This window comes from Pelecanus crispus, chromosome 6, assembly GCF_030463565.1.
Source record: "Pelecanus crispus isolate bPelCri1 chromosome 6, bPelCri1.pri, whole genome shotgun sequence".
NCBI lineage: Eukaryota > Metazoa > Chordata > Aves > Pelecaniformes > Pelecanidae > Pelecanus > Pelecanus crispus.
The window spans coordinates 55,298,752-55,326,400 of record NC_134648.1 but is presented as its reverse complement, the minus strand read 5'-3'; the positions used below and the strand labels follow the sequence as shown (position 1 = coordinate 55,326,400).

At 37.2% G+C, this 27,649-nt stretch overlaps 1 protein-coding gene across 1 annotated transcript in view; it reads left to right on the top strand.

The window, feature by feature from the left end:
- RPS6KA5 (ribosomal protein S6 kinase A5) overlaps nucleotides 1-27,649 on the top strand; it is an 88,388-nt gene that overhangs the window by 15,529 nt on the left and 45,210 nt on the right. Inside the window, exons 3-5 of the mRNA XM_075711945.1 lie at nucleotides 9,785-10,003; nucleotides 14,399-14,514; nucleotides 15,259-15,366. Coding sequence (XP_075568060.1) covers nucleotides 9,785-10,003; nucleotides 14,399-14,514; nucleotides 15,259-15,366 — 443 coding nt within the window. The remainder of the gene's footprint in view (nucleotides 1-9,784; nucleotides 10,004-14,398; nucleotides 14,515-15,258; nucleotides 15,367-27,649) is intronic.

Here is a 27,649-nt window from a genome sequence, read left to right as displayed (position 1 = left end):
GCAGTATTTTTCTTTGTCAAAGAAATGATAGTTCTGCTTTTTTAATATGTGATTTCAATCATAGCCTGAGGTTCTTGCTTCAGAAACCTAGACCATCAGGGCAGTCAAGAAGCCTCTTATCACAGCTAAGACTAGCGCACTAGGTGTGTCAGAGGTGGTTGTTTGCCAATTACTGGACCCTGTTAAATGCAAATGACCCGATCAGAATGGAGTTGGTTCTGTTTGCTTTTGGGGAAGTGACCATCTGTGAATTGTCAGTGTTTGCAGTAACATGGAATTGCTGAAAATGGGATTGGAATGGACTTGAAGAGATCCTCCAATTCCTTGGCCCATGACACAGTTAGTTATACCTGCATCATCCCTGACAACAATTCGTTCTTAAAAGCCTCCAGTAGTAGAGATTCTGCAACCTTCCTGGATGTTCTTGCTGAGGATGTTTAATTTTCCAGCTTGAGAAGCATTCTGGGGATTGCAATAAGCAAAAATCCCCTCTCTTGCAAGAGGTTTCTGAAAGAACCATTATTTCACAATAGGATATACCTGTATTAAGGCATTTCCTCTGCAAATAATATCCAACAAAATTTTGATGCAGCTCTGAACACCATCTTCACTTTTAGTGTATTTCTAATTGTTATGGGCAGAAGAGTTTGTCCTTTTCATTGACTTGCCAGAGCAGAACAGAAACTGAAGCAAGATATTGGCCGTTTGGCTAAGATGATCCCGAAATGTTCTCCTGTGAAATAAATTTTTGTGAGTATTGGGCCTACTGTTGCAGAATCACAGAGAACTTGTACAAATTCACTCTGGTGCTGTTAGTTTAACATACAAACCCCTTTGTAAAAACTTAGTTTTTGGGAAGTTCTAGAACTACCTTGTCAATAGCAAGAATTACTGTGCAAGCACTTCATCTTAGTATGGAAAACCACCTTAAGTGCCGTAGACCTTGCTGCATGTGAAAAGTCTGGGGCTATTCATTCAGTTATTTAGCGATCTTACTGACTGTATGTTTTTCCTGTTTCCTTGCTTTTTTTCCCCACAACTTCCATAGCAGAGAGATTATTTTTCAAAAACTTCGTAAAACTCTAACTACTTGTTTGCATGCAAACTTTGCTACAAGATCTTAAGTGTGTTGTGTCATGAGTTGTGGGTCCTGTTTAGGCCTGCAACTCCTTGTTCTCATACTTGAATTGAGGTTGGAGGAGTGAATATGACTACTCCGACTTCTCAGTTCTTTGTACCAGAATATATGTTTACTTGGGGGAATGAGAAGAAGTATAAAGAAAAGTGTCTATAATCACAGTAATATAAGTGAGAAATATTTGGAATAGCAGGCTCTTATTGCAGACTTGTCTTAAATCATACTGTACAAGAGTAAGGCTTCATTTAGAACTTGTACTGTCTTGTACAAAACTACTTGTCTGCATTTTAGTTGTCATCCTTAGGCTTGCTCTCACAAAAAATGAGGAAAAAGTTCAGAAGATATTTGTGTGCCTTCTGTATTGATAACTAAGTCTGAATTATCTTGTTCTGTAGGTTTTTTTCTATTAGAATAAGAAAGGATATTTTCTTCAGTGTGTATCTAATTTTTATCTATGTATAGTTGGCAATCTGTGGTGAAGCTAACTGCCATCCTAACTGCATGTTGGCCAGGTTGCAAGTTGCAGGTGCTTATTAGATGCTTTTTACCTTTCAGCCAGGGGGGAAAAAAAGTGATAATTTCATTATTTCAGAAATTGGAAATATTTCAAGTATTTTCAAGTAGTGTGTGTGTGTGTGTGTTTTGTTGTGGGGTTTTTTTCTCTCCCACCCCCTTCATTTTTATTTGGAGTCTACGGGGAAGGCAGGGTGATTCCTGGAACCTAGGGACCTCTGCAGACAGCAGTTGTATCTCCATTAGTGACTTGCCCCCAAATTATGGGCAGGATGATGAGAGAACTGTGGGGTGGTTTGGTTTTTTTTTTGGTTTTGGGGTGTTGCACTTTTTTGACAATTCTGAGAATGTCTCTGTTCTTTTACACTAGTAAATTCTATGAACTAGAAGGTGGAGCTGGGGGTTGAGGTCATCTTAGACAAATTGATTCACAGAGACAAAAGGGACACTATTGCTTTTTTTGGGAGCAATTTAAAGAAAAATGAGGAAGAGGGCATCTGATGGCTTCTGTTTACATGTTGCTGTGTATTTTTAGGCAAGAGCTGTCTTTACTCTGGCAGTGAAAACCTTATGCTGGTGTGAACTTTTAGGTATTACTGAAATTACTGTAATATAGCTAATGCTAAATAAAAGCTGTGATGCTGTTTTAAAATTCTTCACTGTGGAGTTATGCAGCATGCAAAGTGTTTTCAAACTATCTGATACTTAAATGATCTACAGTAATGCAAAGCAGAATATATTGAAACCTCACAGTCACATTAAGTGATGACTGTAGATGCTATTTGAATTAATTACAATATTTTAAATACAGTCTGCTATGAAGCAACTGGAATAACTAAAGGAGATACTCAAAATATGTTAAATTGAATGATACCTGCTTAAGTATATGTAATTGTGGGAGTTTTGTGTAAGTCTTCATTTTTAAGTTTTATTTTTTAAAAAGACAAAAAAGTTAAGATTAGTAGAAATGGTATCCTTGTATATGATGTTTCTCCTGTGAAAGCGATTTTTTTTGTGATAACACTTTCTTCATGCTATGGCTTAGCATAATTTCATACTTATTATTTTCTTTAATTTGCATTTCTTTCTTTCTTGCATTCCTTTATGTCTGGTTTGTTCTTGTACACACTCTCTCAATTGGAAGCATGCTTGTTTTATTTTGCTTTTAGGTGTTAAAAGAATATCATAGTATACATGTTCCTGCTTTTTTCCTGTGAGACTCAGGTCAAAGAAAAGGAAACAAAAATCTGAGTTACTAGCCTTTTAATCTGAGTTGGATCATTTTATGTTGCATTAAGGAGCTATTAATAGAATAAACTTCCCCACAGAAGAAATCAGTAACACTTTACATCTGTAAAACAAAATACGTGACAGCATGCCACTGTTAGTAAAGCTATTAATAATGAACTTGTTGCTCTGGGAGCAAATTATTGCTTACTTGACTTCTCTGACTTGCCCATGTTCTACTCAGTATATACTTTCTGAAATTCCAGTCACTTTTTGTTTTCGTGTAAGTCCTTTTCTCCTGCTGTTACTGTATAGCCTAGCTAATTTGGAATTTTCAGATTTCCTGTCCACTGAATTCAAATTTACAGCTGTCCCTCCTATCTAGTTAAAGCTTTTTTCCTGTGGCATAGAAAACTAGTGTCTCTTCTGTAGAACAGGGTTACTTTACAGCAAAGTGATCTAACTGCTTCCCAAAGCCACGAAGAAAACAAGAGGAGGTGGCTGTGTTGGTTTATGCGTGTCCACTTGGCTTATTTGCTTCATTCTTTGTAAATGTGTTTTTAAAATTAAAAAATTGTTAATGTAGAGCGTGTTCTGGGTCATACATTTTTCTACACATAGATTATTCCTTTTTTTCTACTAAACTGTTGCTTGTTCTGATTTTAATAAATGTCACTTTCATTTGGTCTTTCAACTGTGCTTAAGAAGAGACAATACAAATGGTTCCTGAGCATGTGCCCTAATAATCTGGTCTACTGCTTGAACTACAGTGCACTAATGAAGACAAAAAATAATTAGAAACAAGAATATCACTGCTGTAGATAAAAGAGAATATTTTATACATGATCTTTTGGAATTAAGTGCTTATACGGGAAGGATATTCTCCTTATATGTGGAAGATACTTTGAAGGATATATTCATATGAAGGGAAGAAAATTGGTAGGATGAATGCCAGATTTAAATAATCAGCTCAAAAATCGTGTTATACAAGAAGGTATAATGAAGTTCCATCTAAGAGGTCCGAAAGTATTCTGATAAAGTTAAGACTGTGAAATTAAGTTAGAGCTTTGAAAGCATATTTAAGAAAATGTAAAATATTCGTGTCTCATAAAAGGAAGAAGAAGAAAGAAGTGGGGTTACTGTGCTCAGGAGAGTGAGCCAGAATTAGGGAGTGTCTAAAAATAATTCCAAACTCCAATTAATATTTTACTTCAGTTTCTGCTGAGGACAGCTGTGATGAATACTGAATGGAAGGTGGGATGGCTAATTGGAGACAGAGTTTGGAAATAGGAAATTATTTTTCTGTATGATCAAGGGACTGTGTTCAATCTAAGAACTTGAACAAATTTGTCCCATTCATCCATTGGAGAATTCTGAAAGAATCTTGACATGAAGTTGGACATCAGTAGTAGTTTCTTACTGGAAGTAATGTCAGAGGTGGTTCAGTGTAACTGGAGAGAATAGCAAATGCGATCCTACAGTAAAGAAGGAAGTAAGATGATGATCCAGGCAGCTACTGGTTAATTATTCTGACTTCATCTAACTTCAGCAGTATGCAGTACATTCAAAGCAATTTTGAAGAAAATAGTTTACCTTAATTTTTGTAATAATTAAAAATGACATGCTTATCCAGTGGTAGATTGTCTTACATATGAGAACTACCTTCTAAAAACTTACTTTCTTTGAAAAAAGATAAAAAAGTTAGGCATGTATTGCCTGCCATACCTATTTACTGTAATAACATTTACTTTTTTAAAAAAGTGAAAGGTGAAAAAGCAAAAAAAAAATAAGGCACAAAAGCAAAATGCTGGTAGAAAGTACATTTTAAGATGCAACTTACCCTCTCCTGTCACTTTCTGCCTTTCTTATTTGTTGTCTCTCACTCACTTGTTTAATGGGACAGGGAATTTGTCCTGGGGAAATAATAATGTTGAAAAAAGTCCAGTAAAGGTTCTTGCCTCTCTAATATTTAAGGAAGGATGTCAGAATGCCTCATCTTTGACAGTTTGGTGGTGGACAATAAAGATTGGAAATGGTTGTTCAGAATGCTATTGTTTGATCTTCGTTAAGGTTTTTGCTTGGCTTTTTTTTTTTTCATCTGTTTTTAGCTGCTAGAGCTATATGCCTTTCTGACTCTGCCACATCCCAAATCATAATTTATATGGACAGGTACCTGCACAGTGAGAGTTCTACCTCCAAATTCTTTAGGAAGATTAAATCTAAAGACTATTAACAAAAAAAGTGCAGAAGAAAGAGGTCATTAGGCATATATCATGCAAGAATACAGTGAAGTTTATTCAAATCATTAAGTATTTTGTACCTCTGAGCCTTTTCCTATTGTTGTCTTATGATTATTCTTAACACTGATAGTAAAAAAGTAATTTAAGAAAGAGGTGTAGCTTATGTTAACACTTGAAAACATTGCTTTAAAACTGTATACAGATGTCAAGTTTTGATGGATTTAGAAGTCTGCATATAAACTATCCTGTGTGCTATAAACAATAAGAATTGTTCGCCTTTTTCTCTGTAAGAATTAGCTGGCATGATGCAATGGCTTAATTGTGCAGAAAGAATAAAGAAGCAAAGAATACTTTATACTTTATATTTTTAATTTGTTGTCTTTCAGCAAGTGTGTACTTTAGAATATTCTAATGACTTGCTGAATTGTTACTTATGGTGATGTGTATTACTATGAATGTGTATTCATGAAAAAGGCAGTAGTGAAAGGAAAGTTTTAACCCCCAATTATATTTTTCTGCCTCACAAACTAAGCTAAATTTGGTGTAAATTGCTGGTATGAAATCTCTTTATCTTACAGGCCTGATATCCACATCAAATGTGCAACTAATAATTACTTTCTTTAACTTGAAATTTTTATTTTATTTCTCTTTGTAAACTGCAAGGTCAGTCTAACATATTTTGTGTGTGTGTATATAGTATGTACTGTATAGTCTTTTAGTTCTTCTGTCATTTAAAATATTTTTAATTAATTTTGAGGGTGAATATTTAGTGACTCTGTGTTTATGGGGGATATATTGTGGGCTAAATATTTCTGCCTTGGAAGTAGTTGAGATGCGTATCAGATTTTATGAGAATGAACGTGTAGCTCTGAGAAATCAAAAAAGCTTTTCTGAAATGAGATTATCAGGTAAGGGTATTCTTGCAATTAGCTTATGTGCCTTCTCCTTGCTGCCACTCAAATGAATTGCTTTTGCAGTGTTGTCTTTTAAGTAGATTCTCGTGGTGATACTGGAGATTCTGGTGTTGAATATATCATGAGTCATTTGATTAAAATAGTGTCACTTAAGACTTATTCTCATCAAAACTGCTGCGAATCCTCATCATTCTGTCAGTCCTTTTCAGATTTCTGAAGAAACAATTTGTACCATGGTAGAGCTCTATGTTGCAAATTCTTTTATGATAACACTAGTATAGTTTCTAGAGATTTCCTTGCCGCTATTACACTTACTAGATAATTCTCTTATGCTGTATGTAAAGCTGTAGTAGGTGCTGTTAATATACTGCTAGCATTCTGCCACTTAAGATGCATTATTGTATGTTTTTATAAAGTGTGATTAAAGATACAGGTAGCCAAGTGTTAAAATATAGGGGCTTTTCTTTATTTTAATTTAGCTTAACTTAATGTTCTCCAACATTTCTGATGAAACTACTGTTTCCTGGGAACCTAAGGAAACTTCTGTTTAATGCTTTTGACTGGGCTTTTCAGAGAGCCATGAGGAAGTTCAGTGTCAAGCTCTAGCTGAAATTGGTGAAAACTAGGGCTGCTCCCTTAAGCAGTTGAGAAATGCAAGCTAAGGCCATTCTCTGCACTGTTTTTGTTGCATGTTGGTAGAATGCAGAAGTGTTATCTACATTTTTTGAGAAGTAACTCCTTAAAAAGATGTAAATACTACTTTTGGAAGCAGTTTTTTTAAACCAATGCTCTCGGTAGTAAGGGTCTGTTTTTTCAGATGCTAAAAATAATTTAACATCCAATATTGGAAAAATGGGTGGATAAAATTTTGCATAGGCAGAACAGTATTACTGCGGTCACAATGCTACGGTCTGTACAACCTTGATTCAGATCACTCATGTCTATATTGTGACAGGATTTATGGCCCCTGCCTGTTTTACTAAAGTAATCTCTTTACATCTATGGTTATCCATTTCTTGATGAGCATCTGGTGACTATTGAGTCTGACTTAGATATACTTGAGATCTCAGAACTCATAACTGAAGTCGGGGAATGCGATACAATACTTGGAAAAGGTTGTCCTAGGTATCTCACATTCGTCTCCCAACATAAAAAGATATGTTTACGCTAACCTATTCTGACTCTATTTGCCATTCTTGACAGATACGTTGTGGAAACTTATATTATGAAAGCTCTTCTTGAGAGTAATGGATTCTGTAAAGGAGGCAAGCGTGATTCCTTAGGGTGTGATGAGTGAGGTAAAGAACTTCTTAAAAGAATTGTTCATTATATGAGCAGTATCACTTTTGTATACTGAATGAAGCAGAACTTGATTGTAGGAAAAAAACCCACATGCCATTTGATAATTTAAAACTCTCTACTACCTGACTGGAAAAAAACAGGAAAAATCTGGAGCTACACGTAATTTCTTAGTGGGAGCAGTGTATGCTATAGCATTTTTAAAGACCAACTACATCTTAGTGTCTCACATGAGGACAGTATACCTTGTCTAGTGTATTTGCAGTTTTGAAACACTTAAGCATTTTTTTTGAGAAAGATAATTACAGGGGTTGGACAAAACACGCAGCTGGTTCAGTTTTCTGTTTCTCGTGATGGCTAAAGGAGATCCTACAAGAACATGGAGAGGCATACAGTGATGGTTTCCTTAGTGAACTTGTAGCAGCCTGCAGTTCGGGGTCTGCCTGATCCAGAGATGATCTTCTGTGTTTAGCAATACTTGGTATACTTTCCTCTCCCTCAAGGATTTATATAATCTTTTTCAACTCATCTACATTTTTGAGATCTACAGCATAATGTAACAGTAGTTCCACAGCTTAACCACGTATTTGTTTGTGTGTTTTGGGCAGTTCTTAATCTTGATACCTAATGATTTCACTTGTTACCTTAGTTATTTTATTTCTAAAAATAATGAAAAATTGTTCTTTACTTACCTTCATGCAATTTTTTATTTTTAACTCTCTAGTATCTTAAGTACTTTACTTTTTCAGGCTAAATAAAAAGCTGTAAGTGTGCTTATTTCCCTTCATAATTACAAGAATTCTTTTATACTTTTCTGGTTTTTTGGGTTTTTTTTTAATGTTCTCCTATACTTTTTTTTTTCTGATGGGGGGATGGGAGCTGGGGACAGAAGGGAGGAGAGACTGCAATAGTGTGCATCAGTCAAGATACAAGCATACAAAGATTTCATACCACAGCATAAGGGATTTCTGGTTTTGTATTGAAGGTTTAGGGGACGGTACATTTGTGTCATTTTTTCCCCTTCAGTACTTTCTTTGAAGTTCTAACATTCTATTTGCTTTTTGGATAACCACTGGTGTTTTCTCATAGGGTTGTCTGTGGTAACGCCAGGTATTTTTTTTTTTCTCAGTTATAACACTGTACACAACTTTTATCATACTTCACATGGATTACTCATTTACCTATTTGGAATTTTATCTGCCATTTCATTTTTCAGCTGCTTAATATTTTGATACTGTGGTACAGTTTTCAGCAGTCAGCTTCAATTTCCATTGCAGTGGATAATTTACTGAACCAAGAAAACCAGCTTTCTCACTGTTCATATATGACTGAATCAGGCAGGATGAATTCTTGTGGTGACCTCCTTTCACTGAAAAAGCTGAATATTATTTTTAACCTTTTGGTTTTTTGTCTGCTAATACAGCTCTTCATTCATAAGAGGATCCCCCCTCTTTGCACCCATGATTGTTTAGTGTTTTTAAGACCCTTTTGCAAGGGAACTTGTTAAGTACTTTGGAAATCTAAATAAGTCAACCGTATCATTGTTCCTTCATCCTGATTCCTTTGAGTGATTATTAATAGAAATAATTATTACCATCTACAAAAGTAACACTCATTCTTTCACTTAGTATCCTGTTTGTGTATCTACTAATTGTAACCTTTACTGTTTCTACAGGTTTGCCTAGTAGAGGTATCAAATTTACTTGTGTACAGTTCTCAGGAGCCCTTTTTATTAAAAAAAAAAACAACCCCAAACAACTCCACATTTGACACTTATTACTCCAGTATGGAGTGTCTTTTTTACCAAATATGTAAACAGAACACCTAGATTCAATGATTTAAAACTCCGGGAAGACTATCTTTTGGTCCTGGCGATTATTTCTTTTAGTGTTTGTGTTCAGAAAATTTCTTTTTGAGATAATTCCTCTACCTTACTCTCATTTAAGTCCAGTATGGGAGCCTCAGAAAGTTCCTGTGTACTAAATACCGATGGGAAGAATTCATTAGCTTTTCTATGGGTTTTTGGAACTTCAGTGCTAGAAAGCCAATAATGAAAGCATTTCAGTTGTGCAAATATGGGCAGACTATTTTGGGCACAAAAAAAATAGCATCTCTTACTCCAAACTCTTGCTAAATTCTAGGTATGGGAGTTTTAGGTTATTACAAAGGAAGAAATCATCAGCTTTTAAAATTGTTTTAAAATACTGAAACACTGATTGTTTTTCCCACTCTTGCTGTGTTCAGTCACTAAGCTCATTTGGTCAAAATTTTGCTCAGAAAAGGTCAGTCTGAAACAAACAAACAAAAATGTTCTGGAAGATTTTAGCCTGAATGGTTACTGTTTGCCATAACAATGAGTAATTGAAAATTGTAATGATATCAGCCAGACCTGTAGTATGAGTAGGTGACTTGGTTGTTTTTTTTTTTTTCCTCCCCACTTTTTCTTTTTTAAGCCTATGGAAAAGTGTTCCTAGTAAGGAAAGTAAGCGGCCATGATGCTGGAAAGCTGTATGCCATGAAAGTACTGAAGAAAGCAACAATAGTTCAAAAAGCCAAAACAACTGAGCACACCAGGACAGAACGACAAGTGTTGGAGCACATTAGGCAATCACCATTTTTGGTCACGTTACATTATGCCTTCCAGACAGATACAAAGCTTCATCTCATTTTAGGTGAGTAGTTTTCAGGATTCAAGTCTTATGTTAATGAAAAAAAAAAAAAAAATCTGCCCTTTTATCTCCTTAATGTTTTGTAGGTTTTTTTTAATGTGGTCTTAAAGTACTGTGTGTTTGGAGATTGCATGAGAGACCATAGGAAGTAAAATACTGTTCATCTTCAACAGTCTGTGTTTGTGGTTTTCCTGTTTGAACTTCAGTGTGCTACTCTGAATTGGGGCGGGGAGAAGTATTGTCAGTGACTTACATGCAGCAAAAAAAGTATATGACCATAAGTACCTAAACCAGAGAAATATTTTCTTGAACTTACCTAGAAGATGACATTTTGATTTGCACTTTTTTAACCATTATTGTGTAGTGCATTAGTTTTCTACAGAATTTCAAACACACTGCTACCATGAATGAAAAGGTTCGTGATCTGTATGAATATGGACATTAAAGGATTCAGTTTATTTTCTCTGCATGCTGCCTTTGCTTATGTGGCACAGAGGTTGTTGGTAAGGTGGGTTGATCAAACATGACTTTGTTACTGGGATTAGTTGGAAGGAAAGAAGAAAAAAGTAAGGAAATATTTAAGTAGCAGAAAGCCTTCTAGTTCAAACATACTGCACATCTCACTCTTAAGAACATGTTGTATATTGTCTTCAGTGTGATCAGTGTTTTTGAAATGTTGTCACCTGTCTGAGAGGACAGGGCTGCCTGTCACTATGCTGACCAGTTAGTATGCTGTTTTAGCACTGAAATGCTGCGACCTGAAAGATCATATCAGGCAGGTCTCTTTTTCTGAACAAATGAGCTCATAATGTGAGCGATGCCAGTTAAAGATGATTTTGCTTTCATTTATTTCTGGTCGAATTCCTTACAACACTGGAATCTGCAAGCTGTCGGTACAGTTTCCTGCTGTAAAATGCTGGTGAAAATACTTGTATTGTGTATCAGTTTCTTGGTTTACGCATTGTGATACGTCATTTTGGTAAGTTCTACCAGTAACTTTTGTAAATTGCCATTTTTGAGAGATGCTTGAAAATGAACTATTGTATAGCAAGCTTTATGAGAACATTCTTCATTCCACTTCTGTCCTTGCCATTTTGCTTTCTATTTTGATGTGAAGAACCACATCTATCTCTATAGAATTTGCAAGGTTGGCAGAAGACTGATCAGGAACTTTCTTAGGGTTTTCAACTCAGATATTTCCAGATGTGCCTGTCTCTACTCTCTACCCCTGTCCTTTTTCAGGACAGTAATGTTTTGATGAAAGATGCTGAGATTAAGGAGTTATATTCCTTTTGCTTTATTTCCCAATTTCATTGCCTTTGAAGAGTCCTGTCTTTCTCAGGAAGATGAAGGATTTTTCCTGATAATAAGGAACACTTACTTCAGGAGCTGGAAAAGAGTATTAAAATCAACTCTAAACCTTAGTCCTTCAGAAGTATTTGCTGCCAAAACTTTTTGTTATGAAGCCACTTGATCTTTGAGTATTGAGATACTTGCATATTTCAATTTTTGGGTGTTAAGAGGCAATCCAAGATCATGTATTTCTGTGCTGAAAGAAGAGCTTGTTTGTAAGGCTTGGTACCACTCTAAAATTAGAAATATTTCTACCTTTCAGATCAGCAGCAAATTTTGTGTTTGGTATGCAAGATGTATTTGTAAGAAAATTACAAGCAATTCTTAAAGACTGCTTGCTTACAGTATTTTAAAAGAACTGGAAAATGAATGATCAAGTTAATGCTTGGATGCAGAATACATTTTTGTAGTGAATTATTTGAAGTAGTAAATAGTCCTTTAATTGAAGTACAAGCTTTGCAATTCCTTTTAGCTCATAACTTCCATTTATTGAACCTTTATTAACAGGCTGATTTAGACATTAAATTAATAAAATTTTATTAATGTTATATGAATCTATACCACTGGCTGTCAATTCTTAGGAATGTATTCTATGTGCATACCTTAGTTTCATATACTACAGTGAGATAATACGGGTATATGAGGAGCTCAAGCTTAAATGGAGTATTTGCTAGATTCCTTTTGAAAATGAGAGTTGAAAATTGTAATAAGGATTCCTACAAATTCCTCTGACTAGGACATTAAAGAAGTATGTAAAATATTGTCGCAGGTTGGAAAATGCTAAAGAGACAAAGTTAGAAATACATCGATAGGTTTGTGATTTCTTGATGTTAACCTTTAATGTTTCATGTTATTTTTTCGGTATTTAAGTTATTGATTAATAATTTGAGAAAAATTTGAAAGATTAAATGAGACAAAATGTGAACATGCATTAGAAATATTATAGTACCATTCTTTAAATCCAGATATTTTTGGCTAGAATGCTGTTTAGATCCCAATAGAAATATTTTTTTTTTAAAAAAGGCAAACCAAAATGAAAAAAACCCGCACATCCGAGATGGATGTAGTTACCGAAAAATAAATGCATAGTAATGGAGAAATTTAGGTGACAAGGATAATTAGAAGGCCAGAAAAACCTCTTATATGAAGAGAAAATTAAAAGCTTGACATTATATTCTCCTAAGAGTCAAAGAGGAGGGAGTCCCGTAGTTCTGAAGAACATAACATAGCAGATAGTGCAGACTGGGCACGTGCCCACCATAACATGATGTTAAGGTCATGCTTAAAGCAAGAAATAAAAAACTGATGTATAATTAAGGATTTTTGGTGGTGGTTTTCTTTTTTTTTTTTTTGCTTTCCCACAAAGTCTACAGGATTCCATTCTCAGAATATCAGGTGGGTCCAGAAAGGTCCTTTTTTTCCGTTTTCAAGAGTTTTTAGAATTGGAGCCTCAATGCAATATTTAATACAGTTCTTCATGCCATCAGATTACGTACCCATATAAATTTAGTCTGGATCAAGTGCAGACATGCAGCTGCATTTCTGCCAAATTTCCAGAATAAAGAGTTTGGAGTTGATTACAATTTTTAAGTTGACTTTAAGCTATGATTGAAAGAACAAAGTATTGTATCCATGTGAGTACCAGCTCTATACAAAGCCTGTCACATGAGGTTAACTACTAATAATTTAAAAAAATCTGAACTGTCAGATGGAGTGTCTGTTGAAGTATTGATATTTTTTTTTCCCGTTGTGTCAGTGGCACATTTGATCTAGCACCAAGAATTTGAAGGCTGGTTTTTTCATTGGGCTGTGGTTAGTGTTATAACCTGAATAGAATTAGGCTTGTTTTGCCACTCCTGTGGCAGCTTTGGTTTGAGAATTCAGTTCTTAACTTGTACTAAGTTAGCAGTTCTGATTAGAAGTATTTTAAAAATTTGTTACTGTTATCTTTATTTTCTCCATGATTAAAATGCTGAAGGTTTGGTTTTTTGGAAGAAGGAAGCAATTTTAAAATGTAGGTTACTTATACTTTATTATAACTTTTTCATATGCTTCCTGATCTAGCTAAATAATCTTCCTCACATTGTTTGACTCCACTAATATTCCTTCCCAACCAGAGAACTGGAGAACTGAACAAGAGGAGAGAGATCAGAATGTCTCTAACTTGTATATATGCTTTTTCCTTCAAAGTATTAACTTAGTTATAATAGAATTGGACCTTTTTCATGGATTTATGCATTATACCAATGAATCTGTAGAAACCATATTCAAGAAAATCTTGAGAAAGATGTTGAGGCATGTTCCCTGCTCTGTATATATAAACCCCAAATACAATATGGGGGCTGTGGGACTGCACATTAATGGCTTCAATGTACACTGCTAGCATAAACAGCTCTACCTCTAAAATGTTTGTGTTGCAGTGGAGCTCTCTTGTAATAATTACTTTTTCCTCACCCTCCCTGACTGTGGAAAACCCCTTGTGTCATAGCCTGCAAAGAATGAAAGTGTGGTTTCCATGAGGGAATGTATGTGGAAATAATCTCCTCCAGTGAGTTTTGCTATCAAAGTTCCCCTTCCAAAGGGTAAAACTTGTAATTGCCCATAGCTGATTATTTTACCTAATACCTCTTTTCTGAATTGCCTTTCTTTATGTCAGTCTGCCTTGTTGCTCTTAAGTATTTCATAAGTGTACAAGCATTCTGTTTGTAGATACCATTTGTATTCCTTTCTTTTCATATTCCTAAGTAACTAAAAGACTGATTTTTTTTTTCAAAAAAGTATTAATCTTTATAATTTATGGATATTTGAGGCTTATTTTATGGTTTTGCTTCTTATTTAAAAGCTGATCGTGTTCTTCTGTCTGTCCTCTAAGACCAAAATTGACTGTTGTACAACGCGATGAAATATTACTGAATTACAATAAAGTAAAAGCATCTGATCCCAGAACATCTTATTAAATAGCTTACAAAGTACCTATTAATATTCCAATAAGAAAATTAAATTGTCAGAAAGTGAAATTACAAGGTTCTTTGTTTTGCTTTTTAGACTACATAAATGGAGGAGAGTTGTTTACTCACCTTTCACACAGAGAGAGATTCTCAGAAAATGAGGTGCAAATTTACATTGGGGAAATTGTTTTGGCACTTGAACATCTCCACAAGGTAAAGTGACTTTATCCTAGTGCTGATTTTGTGGAACTACAGCTGTATTCTTTTCACATCATATAAAGTTAGTAAGGAGAAGTATTTTTTTCTTAGATTGTTTTAAATTCAAGGTAACTTTATCTGGCAATGGGACATTAGTTGCATAATTCTGCAGCATGAAGAGTGTTGTTAATGACAAATGATTGTTTATTTTTTGTAATCCTTATGAAATGGTGTTTGTCAGTAAAACTAATTTGTAGCAACACAAACAGTGTTTGGGTTGCACTGTTGTTCAGTTGTCATTTTGATACAATTAAACAGCAGAGTTCTGAAATTTTGGCACAACTGTAGACAATAAGAGTTATAGCTTTCACAGGTAGTAAGTAGATTTGTAGACTATTACAAAGCATGCATGCATGGTCTAGAATGTATTACAGAAACATCTGTTTTCATTCTTAATGAAAGCTGAACTGAGTTTTGCACTCAACAGCATTTATTAAGTCGCTTTTAGATGCAGAGGATATAGTATGCCCTTTAAATTTTAAGGCATTAATGCACAGTGTAATTTCTGAGAATTTAAGTCACTCAAAGTTATTTTTTCAAAGGCATTTTAAAATTTTCTTTTTTGAGTTGCAACTTTCAGGTGTCGGATTACCCTAATAATGGGAATTTTGCTAGCTTTGTATTTAAATGCATTCAACAATGTCTCCTTGATGTGGTTACGCTGATTTGGAAATACTTTTTCTTATATTCTGTTTGCAGTTGGGGATTATATATCGGGATATAAAACTCGAGAATATTCTCCTCGATTCTGATGGCCATGTGGTGCTGACAGACTTCGGTTTGAGTAAGGAGTTTCTTACCGATGAGGTGAGTATTTGAATCGCCAGTAAGTGTGGGCAGAATCCAGCAAGATCACAAAACCAGATTCTGTCTCATTGAAATCATAAACACATTTGACAGGGAAGAAAAAAATGCCTTCTAGACTCTTACTTCCTAGAACAAAATCTAGTAGTCTGTTTTACTGGGTTTTGAGCTTTCAGTTCGTTGTCTTTGGCCTGCCAGTGTTGTCAGACATTTTTGTCTGTTCTAGTTTTCCCTGAAATGCCTTCATGCTCCCTGCTGCTGCCCTTTATATGAAAAAGGAGAGATCTACATAAGTCTGACAAGCCACTTACATTATCGTTTTCAGATGCCTTTTTAAAAATGCTTGACTGTGCTAATACTTTGCAGTGACTAGGCAAATGGTATGCTATGACTCTTCTTTATGCTAATAATAATTAATGTATTATTACCTTGTCTCTTTCTCATGTCTTTGTGTCACTTTTGATATGCTTAATTGCAAGCTTTTAGGATAAAAGCTTATCTCTTATTAAATATGTGCGTAGTACCTAACATAGTGATCCCTGACTGTTGACATTAGTTGTTAATTATTTGTGAGGTACAGTTTTATCTCCAAATATGCTTTTTAGATATCAGAGTCAAAATTGTGCAGGATTTTACTTCTGAGAGAATTTAAAAATGGCTATTTTTGGGGGCTTTCACTTTGGGTATCAGAGTTATTGAAATCTAGGACTGCAGATCTAAAAGTCTTTGTTAGAAGCAGCAGAGGGGTTTTCTAAAAATAGATAACTGGTAGTTTCCTCTAGAATATTTGCATTTCAAATGGAGTCTGGTAGGATTTGGGAGGTACCATTTTAAGAGATATGAAATGTTACTTTCTGAAGCGGGGAAATAGTACAGATAATGTCAGTATATTCCTTTTAAACTATAATGTGAAACCAAGAGGAGGTTCATTTGGCATGACGAGGGATTAGCAGCAGACTGCCAGACCAGTGCAAGAGGAAGTATAGAGAGATGCAGTTTTCAGCAGGAAAGAATAACAATAAAAGGTGTGGCTAGGGAGAGTAGGACCTGCTTAGAGTTGTGAGAGAAGCTGTGCTGGGCACAAGAGACAAAGTAAAGTGCATGGAATGGTATTACTGCGCCAATGGGAGAGAAAAGGAGCAGTCCTCCAGCCTTTGAGCCAAAGTTGAATGAAGCCGAAATCTTCCCTGTGATAAGAATGTCATAATGAATCAGGACCTTCTTTAAGTCTCAAAACAGATGGTTTTAGGAAATATGCTTATTTCTCATCTGTGCTCACCTTTGGGATGTCATTTAGAAGCAGTGCAAGGGAAGGGGAGGACTTGGATAAGCATTAGAGATGCCTGTCTGCTTTTCCTATACTCTGAATTGGATTCCTCTTCTCCAGTCATTAAATAAAGCAGTCTTGCTCCTTGGTCATTTAATGTTGGTTCATCTGACTAAAATCCATTCTGTTTTCAGTATACACCTCAGAAATCTCTTCATTTAACCATATTTTTGTCTCATTCTCCTCCACATTTCATATTTGTCTTCCCTGTCAGAAAAGCTCAACATTTCTAGTGTTTCTTTCAAGGTTAAAAGTATTTGCGATTGTATTGTTTTCTTTCAAAATCTACAAAATTGTCTGCACTTGACTACAGTTTTCATGTGTGCTACTGTAATTTAGCTACTGAACCTAAACATGATTAGAATGACTCATTTACACATAGAAATGGACATTTCACATTGTATTCCCTGTAGACAATTCAGCTACTACTAGTACACTTAAGTATCTTTTGTAACATGAATTTTAACTTACACTTCTGAACCAATGTACCTACAAGAGGTAAAATTTGTCTGTATATAGCTTTATATCCATTTTCACGTTCATTGGGTAGCACTTTTAAATGCAATTACACAACTGCATGTCAGAGTGCAGCATTTGCAATTTAATCAGAGCAGTATGCTTTCCTTTCTCCCCCTTTCTTCACACTTCTTCCCTGGCCCACCCTGCTTCTTGCCATTAAAAAAAAGTATACTTATGCAAGTGGAATTTATTCTAGTAACCCCCCTCATTGGATTGTATTTTTCAGAAACAAGATATATTTAGGTTATTAAGAATGTGTAAAAATTATCAGGAATTACAAGCATGTACTATGTTTAGAATTTTATCAGAGAGAATTCTTTACCACATATTTATGAATTTTGGATGGTTTTCTAGTTAGGGATACTTGCTAGGAAACATCATAGTTCAATGTTTTTATTATCCCTGCTTTAATCTGATGGTTGTTAAATATTTCCAGGTACCTGAGCAAGTATAGAATCTAACAGAATTTGTTTTATAATAAGAGTATACTGTTTCTTGACTATAATAACTATAGCAGATTAATTGACTATTCAACAATGAAGAGAAAGGAAGCTGCTTTTCCTAAGCACTGTTTGAGTGAAAGGAAGCAAATGCATGTGACTTCTAAGAAAACAAGAAACCTATTGATTTCTGACATGCAGCTACTGAAGCATGAGTGTGAAGAGTGCATTGTCAAGAATCCTCTTTGTTTTACAATTATTATGTGAAAGTGCGTATAACATGCAAGAATTACAAATCCAAGCCGAAAGCAGTGTGGTTTTAAGAGCTCTAGAGTGTTCTGTAGTAGTGTTTCGTTAAAACCTGAAATTTGTCTTGTACAAGTGAAGTGGCAATCTGGGTTTGTTTTATCTTTAAAATCAAGTCTGTATGCTTGTATATGCATGCAGAAAGAAGAAATAACCTGACTGGAATAAAGTAGTTGAATAAAAATGAATTTTCATGTAGGATAGGTCAGTATCACAAGGTATTTAGGTATGAAATAACTTCTGATATTCAAATTTTATTTAGTATCTCATGAAGACCTACAGTTTGACTAGCCTAACCATAGAATGGGATTAGATAAGAGACTGAGATTGAAATTAATAGTACCTTTTTAGTATTAAGTTTTATGGCATTTGCATTCTTAGCTCCATGATGAATTTAAGGCTAGTCTTTCTGACTTTTAATTCTCAACTGAATTGCAAAGAAAATCAGGGTAAAAAAGACACTTTTTAGCCTTATGCTTTCATGCATCTCAGTTGAGTTCCTGTCTAACTGGGATGTAGAATATATTTGCACATGACATTAATAGAAATTATTATTGGGGGCGCAGGGAATTGGTGGGACTGACAGACTTTGTGTTGAAACTTCTACAATACTGTTTTGTTCATTGCATAAGTGCAATCACTTCAGTGTTTTTTTTTTTTTTTCAAGATTCTTGCATTTCATTTACCTTTCTAAAAACAAACAAAACCCCTGAGTTTGTGGGGTTTTTTCCCCATCTTATTTCTTGTGTAGTATCTTTATCTTCTGGATTTGTGGCTTAGTCATGTTTTCATCTTTTTGTCTCATTAATAGCTCTACTTGTATGCTGGAACTGTTTTGATGTAACCTAGTCATCAGGTCTGGTTTTCATTTTAATATTAATTGTTAAAGTGCTACTTCGGGGGTTTTTTTGATCTTTTTTCCCCCCTCTCATTTCCTTTAGTTCTGTAACTACATTAAAAATTGTACTTTAGTATATATGGAGATCTTTGTCTTAGAAAAAAACAATCTGAACATATTAATTGAATAATTCTAGTAGTAATTGGGTTCTTCAACAATGGGATGGCCTACATGGCACCAGGCTTGCTGGCAACAAATGGGAGCCACCTTTCTCAAAGGGGAAAGAGGGTCTTTGCACAGGAGCTTGCGGGGCTCATTGACAGGGCTTTAAACTAGATGTGAAGGGGGAGGGGGAACACATCAGGCTTGCCTGTGACAAGCTGTGGGATGGTACGCAATGGTTAGAGGGACGGGGTGCTACTGTGAGCCCTCCACCTGTTGCCTAGAGGCATGATGAGGATGCTGCAGCACAGTTGAAGTCTTTCAGAGATGAGCCGGGGGCTCCTGAGATAGAGCTCACAAGGAAACCTTTGTGAAACACCCTGAGGGAAACAAGGGATGTTCCACTGAAAAAGCGACACGGCCAACAGCCCAGATGAAATGCCTCTGCACGAACACACGCAGCATGGGGAACAAACAGGAGGAGCTGGAAGCTGCTGTGCTACTAGACAGCTATGACCTGATTGCCATAACCGAAACCTGGTGGGACGAATCCCACGACTGGAATGTGGCTATTGATGGCTACAGGCTTTTCAGAAGGGACAGGCGAGGAAGGAGGGCGGAGGCGTTGCCCTCTACGTAAAGAAATCAATACAGTGTGAAGAGCTGTCCCTGAAGAATAGCCATGAGCAGGTCGAAAGCTTATGGGTAAGAGTCAGAGACAGAGGCACCAAAGGGAACCTTGTGGTTGGTGTCTACTACAGGCTGCCTGATCAAGGGGAGCCTGCTGATGAAGCTTTTTTCCTCCAGCTCCGGGAGGCTTCGTGCTTGCAGACTCTTGTCCTGCTGCGGGACTTCAACCACCCTGACATTTGCTGGAAAAGCAACACGGCGAGCTGTAGGCAATGCAGGAGATTCCTGGAATGCATAGATGACAACTTCCTAAGCCAGGTAATAGACACCCCTACCTGAGGGGACGTGATATTGGATCTGATGGTCACCAATGCAAGTGAGCTCATTGGTGGTGTCAAGACTGGAGGCAGCTTGGGCTGCAGTGATCACGCATTGGTGGAGTTCACACTCCTGAGGGACATGGGAAAAGCAAGGAGTGCAGTCAGGACCCTACATTTTAGGAAAGCAAACTTCCAGCTCTTCAAGGAGTTAGTCAGAAGGACCCCCTGGGAGACGGTCCTCAGGGACAGGGGAATGGAACAGAGTTGGCAGATCTTTAAGGACACCTTCCATAGAGCACAAGAGCTATCAGTCCCCAAGTGTAAAAAATCAGGCAAGGAAGGGAAGAGACCAGCATGGCTGAGTCAAGACCTGCTGGTCAAACTAAAGAGTAAGAGGGAACTGCACTTGCAGTGGAAGCAGGGACAGCTGTCCTGGGGGGAATACAGGGAAATGGCCTGGTTGTGTAGGGAGGAGGTCAGGAATGCCAAGGTGAGGATGGAGCTGAATTTGGCAAGGGATGTAAAGAATAACAGAAGGGCTTCTACAGGTATATCAACCAGAAAAGGAAGGTTAAAGAAAGCGTACCCCCCCGATGAACAAGAAAGGCGAACTTGTATCAACGGATGGGGAGAAGGCTGAGGTACTCAACAACTTTGTTGCCTCGGTCTTCACCGGCAACCTCTCTCCTCACCCCTCCCGAATTGATGGACCAAAAGATGGGGAGCAGGGGGGTAAAGCCCCTCCCACTGCAAGGGAAGATCAGGTTTGAGACCACCTGAAGAACGTCAATGTACACAAGTCTATGGGACCAGATGAGATGCATCCCAGAGTCCTGAGGGAATTGGCTGATGTAGTTGCCAAGCCACTCCATGATATTTGAAAAGTCATGGCAGTCAGGTGAAGTCCCTGCTGACTGGAAAAAGGGGAATGTTGTGCCCATTTTTAAAAAGGGAAGAAAGGAGGACCCTGGGAACTATTGACCTGTCAGCCTCACCTCTGTGCCTGGGAAGATCATGGAGCAGATCCTCCTAGAAGATATGCTCAAGCACATGGAGGACAGAGGTGATTCGAGACAGCCACCACAGATTCACCAAGGGCAAGTCCTGCCTGACCAACCTAGTGGCTTTCTATGAAGGATTAACTGCATCAGTGGACAAGGGAAAAGCAATGGATGTCATCTACTTGGATTTCTGTAAAGCGTTCGACACAGTCCCCACAACATCCTTCTCTCTAAATTGGAGAGATATGGGTTTGATGGGTGGACTGTTCGATGGATAAGGAATTGGCTGGATGGTCGCATCCAGAGGGTCGTGGTCAATGGCTCGATGTTCACATGGAGACCGGTGACATGTGGGGTCCCTCAGGGGTCCGTACTGGGACCGGTGCTATTTAACATCTTCATCAATGACATAGACAGTGGAATCAAGTGCACCCTCAGCAAGTTTGCAGATGACACCAAGCTGAGTGGTGCCGTTGACACACCAGGAGGATGAGAAGTTATCCAGAGGGACCTAGACAAGCTGGAGAGGTGGGCCTGTGTGAACCTCATGAGGTTCAACAAGGCCAAATGCAAGGTCCTGCACCTGGGATGGGGCAACCCCCAGTATCAGTACAGGTTGGGGGATGAAGACATTGAGAGCAGCCCTGCGGAGAAGGACTTGGGGGTACTGGTAGATGAAAAGCTGGACATGAGCTGGCAATGTGCGCATGCAGCCCAGAAAGCCAACTGTATCCTGGGCCGCATCAAAAGAAGCGTGGCCAGCAGGTCAAGGGAGGTGCTTCTGCCCCTCTACTCTGCTCTGGTAAGACCTCACCTGGAGTACTGTGTCCAGCTCTGGGGCCCTCAGCACAAGAAGGACATGGACCTGCTGGAGCGGGTCCAGAAGAGGGCCACCAAAATGATCCGAGGGCTGGAACACCTCTCCTACGAGGCCAGGCTGAGAGAGTTGGGATTGTTCAGCCTGGAGAAGAGAAGGCTGCAAGGAGACCTTATTGTGACCTTTCAGTACTTAAAGGGGGCCTACAGGAAAGATGGGGAGAATCTTTTTAGCAAGGTCTGTTGTGACAGGACAAGGAATAATGGATTTAAACTAAAGAAGAATAGATTTAGACTAGACATTAGAAAGAAGTTTTTTACAATGAGGGTGGTCGAGCACTGGAACAGGTTGCCCAGAGAGGTAGTGGAGGCCCCATCCCTGGCAACATTCAAGGTCAGGTTGGATGGGGCTCTGAGCAACCTGATCTGGTTAAAGCTGTCCCTGCTCCCTGCAGGGGGGTTGGGCGAGATGACCTCTAAAGGTCCCTTCCAACCCGAAGCATTCTATGATTCTAATCTATTCTACTGGACCATGCATGACAATTAACATTTTTCTTGTTAATTAAATCTTATAAAGTACACTTTCTTCCAGAGTATAGTGAAATGCTTAATTCTTCTGTATTGGTACACACCTTCTGCATTAGCTAAACTTTGTTTTGAAGTTTTTGTGTTTGCTTAAAGAAGTTTTAAAAAATTATGTAGTAAATAGTGAACATTGTCAATCTTAAAATGATATATCTGAGAGCATACAAATGCCTTACTAATAAATAAGAGTAGATATTCTGTAAGAGGGACGATTGAATTGTAATCTAAGTCAGCTGGATGGATATCTGTGTACTTCTGTCTGATGTGTAGAATGAATAGTTCAGATACATTATTGTTTTCCCATCTGAAAATCTCTTGATCAGAGTTGCAAACTTAGTGAAAACCATCTGACAGTTATAACTGTTGAATTGTTGTTTGTTTTCGTTTATTAGCTGGTTGAATGAACATTTTGTTCTGAAAAGAAAATTAATATGTAATTTTAAAAGATTTTAAAGGAATTGTCATTAAAGGAAAAATGATTAAAAGGTGGTTAGAAGCCTATGGATTTTGGAAGATGAAGTGGGAAGAGTTCATATGCATCCTTAGTGCAGTTTCAAGGTAGTCCAGAACAGAGCGAAGTGACTAGAACTTGACTCTTGTTTAGTGCTCTATGAACTGTCATCTCACTTGAGTGACCTGGTAGATTAGCTGTGCATTTAACTTTAAAAGACCCTTTATAATTATCCAATTAAAATGATAATGTCTGATCATTGATATTTGATAGTGCATCCTCTGAGCATTAAGCATTCTCTTGCAAAGATGAGTTAGAATAATCCATACTGTGGATGACAGTTACTATATCTGCTTGTGTTTTAGTTAAACAGTGGTTCAGTGATGTAGACATAGCACAGTTCTAAGTAGATTTACTTTTCTGCAAAGAGGAAAAAGTAAGAAAGAATAAACTGAGTAGTGAAGTTAGTCCACAGAAGTTAACATTGGTTATAGATCTGTCTGGACAATTGGTCATTATTTCCATTATTTTGGAAAAGGAAATGAAACAATGGCAAAAACTGTTTGCTTTAACTGGTGTACTTCTGTTGGTGTTTTAAGTGTCCTGAAATTGAACATTGAGAACATACCAAACACTCTAAAGGCACATAACCAAACTGGACTCAGTTAATTGCAAAACCAGATCATCATTGATCAGATGACTCTTCGTGCCTTAGCCCGAGAGGTACCCTTTTTCAGTGCTTATCACAAAGATGATTGTGCTTTCCCAGCATGGAGCAGTAATGCAGAAGAAGGGAGCACAAAAAACATTCTGTTCACATTGTGATGCCAAAATCTCAAAGTGCCATTAAGAATTTTTGCAAGACAGATCATGGTTTCTTACAGTGACTGCTCTAAGGATACTGTTTTCTTATTGTAATATACCACTTTAAAAAAAAAAAAAAATCACATTTTCGGGAGAAATACTGATCTGTGTGTTAAATAGCCTGGTATCTTCTATCGGATCTTCGAAAAATATTGTTGCTAGTCAGCTCGGGAAAACTCTGTTTCTGTTTTCCAAGGGAAAAAAAGTAACTTTTTGAGGGCAAATGCTGCCATCCTCATTAATCTTTTTTTTCTCATAGATTTTTTTACGTCTTGAATTACTGCAGATACCTAACTTCAATGAAACTTGGGCAACCACGTGTGAAAAACTTACATGACCAGAGATTCATGTCCATATGAAAATGAATTTAGAACCAGATGGATTGCATTTGAGCAAAATTGTCTGCTCCTACTCCTCTACCTATTACATCTGGTGTGCTCTGATACTATAAATCTTTATTTGGCATCTCCTATGCATTTTTTCTTTACATTCTCTTTTTTAAAAATAAATTTTTGAAAGCTTGCAGTGGCAGCTAGTAGAATTCTTCCCAGAATCAGTACCCTTTTATACCTTGTAATTTTGCCTCTATTTGAAGAAAGAGGATTTTTCCAGGTTTGCTTTGTATACCATTCTTCTCTTTTGGTACTGTTACCTCTCTCTTCTCAAAAGACGATGTTTTAGAAAACAAGTCTTCCAAAAATTGGAATTTTGAGAAGAACAAAACGTTCATCTGGGATGACAGTGGTACATACTTGCATTCCTCCCACACAATAATGTGCTGTTTCTGAATTTTTTTGCCTGCAGAACTGAGACTTCTGTTTTCTTTTCTCTTAGTTATTTGCTTTACAAATCCATTATCAGGAACCGGTTTAAAGAATTCCTTGTAGAATTGCAATTGCATTGCACTGTGAAAGCAAATATAGCTGTTGTATAAATCTGTGAAAGGGGTTTCTTGAACCTCTACTCAACATTAGATGAGGGCTTAGGCTTGCATTGAGTTATATTTTGGGGCCACAGCTGTAGAGGTTGCATGTTTCTTGGCTGGCATGCAGTACCAGGTTTAGCTGTTCTTGCTCTCCCTTTTAAGTGTCTGTTCTGATGGCAGCTGCTGGCAGGCAAATCTCATTCTTGCCTGAAAAATTCAGTAGCCTGATTGCATGTCTGTTCTGGAAGCAAAACATTAGTGTGTCTAGCTCTGGCGTGAGGTATAGTAACCAACATGGTATTTTGACTTAACTGGCTTCTTCAAGTAGGGGCAGCCACCAGGATAGGATTTTTAATTAATTTCAGATGACCTTATAAATTTATTTTTTTATTAATTATTCTTGAGATGACATTTAATACTAGTGGACCTTTGGTCTGCCATATTGCAACCATCTTTTCTAGTCTAAACCTTTACTTTCGTACTACAGTCTTCATTATGATTTTGTCAAATGCAGCAGAACAGTCTAAATAGTGTGCCACTAAACATTTTTCCTGTCTTTGTTCTTCTTCCTCTGTCTCCTACAGAGATCATAGTTTTGGTCCTGAATAGAAGTTACAGCTACAGAAGCAACAGTCTACAGCTGATAGATCTTTTGGGTGAAGCTGTACTCTTTCTGATACGGACAGCTTAATTACACAGTGCTATGTCTGGGTATTATGACCAAAAAGGCTCCCAAAAGAATTAAAACTTAAAAAAAAAAAAAGTGAGAAAAAAGAAGAAACTGGTCATGGCCTGCACTTTGTTGGAACATGATTTTTGGTTTTCATTTTAAATCTACATCACGTCTTTGAACTATGAGAGGGCTTTTCTGTCAAGTTTCATGTGCCTTCCTAGATTGAGACTGTAATTATTGTTATTCTGGACAACTAAAATGATGGTGAAGAATGTAACAGATCTGATTTCTATGGAAACAGGTTTTTTTTCTTGGTGCATTCTTATTTTTGAGGTAAATATCAATAAAATCACTTTCAGTAGGATGACCTCTAAGGTTTAAGGAAGGTACAAGGCCTGTTTCTGCATGGAATTTAGGCATTTAGGCTTTTCATTCTTTACTTGTGATTTTTATGAAATCACAAAAAGCAAGTCAGCTTGTTAGTAGCACCTCTGCTGTGTGGCCTCTGCAGCACTGCAAGTAAATTTCCATTTGACGGTATTCTTTTGATTTATCCTATGGTCCTGGTTTTCTCATACTTGCCAAGGGAACTCTAATGGCTCACTTAATCAGTAGCTTATAGACAGTTTGCTGATAGCTGATGTATGAGGTACTCTCTGTGCTACTGCTGAACTCTTCAACTGCTTAAGTTCTTCAGTCTTATAATCTGTTTCTAGAGGAACTGTGGTTCTTGACTAGTTTGTCAGGGAGCAGCAGGACAGGGAGACTGCTCGACACATTAGTGGGAGCTAGGGGAGCTAAGGGTGACAGCAAGGCAGGCATGGATCAGTATGCTCACTGACCGGTGGTGCAATCCCACAGTTGCTAAACAAGATGATCACAGCAAGTCTAGTGGCACTAAGATGGGCCCAGACAACAGTCCAGTGGTTATTAGACAAGCTTGTCGTGAAGAGGGAGGCTTGAGGTCAAGCCAGGATTTAAAGTTGATGGATCAGTATCAGTGAGGTACACAGCCAATTACAGGCATACCTGCAACACAGCTGACACAAGGATCAAGAATGGGAGCTTGAACTTTAGCTGCCAGCTGAAGGTGGGGGTAGCCCCTGAAAAGCTTCCACACAGGTTACTCAGCCGCATTGTGTAAGAGTTCGTCTTGAGCACAGATGCCTTAACCCCTAGGATTGGGGAAAGGGGTTGCAGAGCCTGTTGGTAAGCTCAGAGCCCTGACATGGTTATCCTAGGAACGTTTTCACTATTTATGCTTGTAGCCAAAACCCAAGGTATGGCTTTCAGAACTCTAATTGCATCTGCTCACAGATGTATAAAATAGCAACAATAACAATACTGTCCCTTATGTTCTAGAAAGTCTGTTATGCTTTTTTTTATTTCTGATCAATATTATTTGCTACACTGCTGATACTACAGATACTGATAGGGGCCAGAGATGGTCTGATTAATGCAACCTGGAAGTTAACTTTGACTTTAAAGTTCCTTTAAAAAAGGAAGAAAGACAACTTTGGACTTGAAAGATTTGTTTAGCGGTATAAGCAGTTAAGGAAAGTAGTTTTAGTCCAGCATATTTCCCTGGGTTAGTCAAATGAAAAGCAACAGTGAGACTTCCAGCACAGTACAAATACTGACATCTGTTCGTACCTAGAAATGATCTACTGCTTTAGGCATTTGAGATTAAGAAATGGATAATACATTGCTGTTGAAAGGACAAGAAAATTATTTCATTTGATAACCTGTGAAACTCTTTAGGGTCAGCCCATACCCCTAGTTAAGTCTGAGTCCTACTCCTGAATGCAGTAGCATAATATATCCTTTCTAGCCTTTACTGTCTGAATTTGCTTATTTCTTAACTAATTACTTTTTTCTTCAACAATCCCATAACAATAGTAGAATGAATGATGCTTCTGTCAATTTCCAAACATGCACTGAATAAATTAGAATGATTAGAAGGGACAGTTTAATGTGTATTATTTAAAATATTCTTCTTTTTTAACTAAGAAATTGGTAAAACCACAAAATAGAAGGGTCATTTGCCATACTATTGTGGCTGAAGCTATTCCTATTATATTGATACTGATAAATATGCACACTAAGAGACTTCAGGAACCTCACAAAAACACATTAGCATTACTCTTCAAGAGAATTCACCTGCCTGTTTAGCAGGTTTCCAGTACTATTACCTCTTGCTGCCATTTCTAGTTCTGAATTGGAGTCTGTTTTTCTGCCTTACCCTCTTGAGTGAGACCTTCAGTGTAAGTGTAACATGTAGGTTTCATTTGGGATGACTTGTTCATCACTGGGTGAAGTGTCACAGTCCTAGCCAGGTATCAGTCACAAGTATTTCTGCAAAGAGTATTGGGACTTCTGAAGGTTCAATTTGAATTAGTGCCAGGAGCTGTTAAATACTCTTAATACAA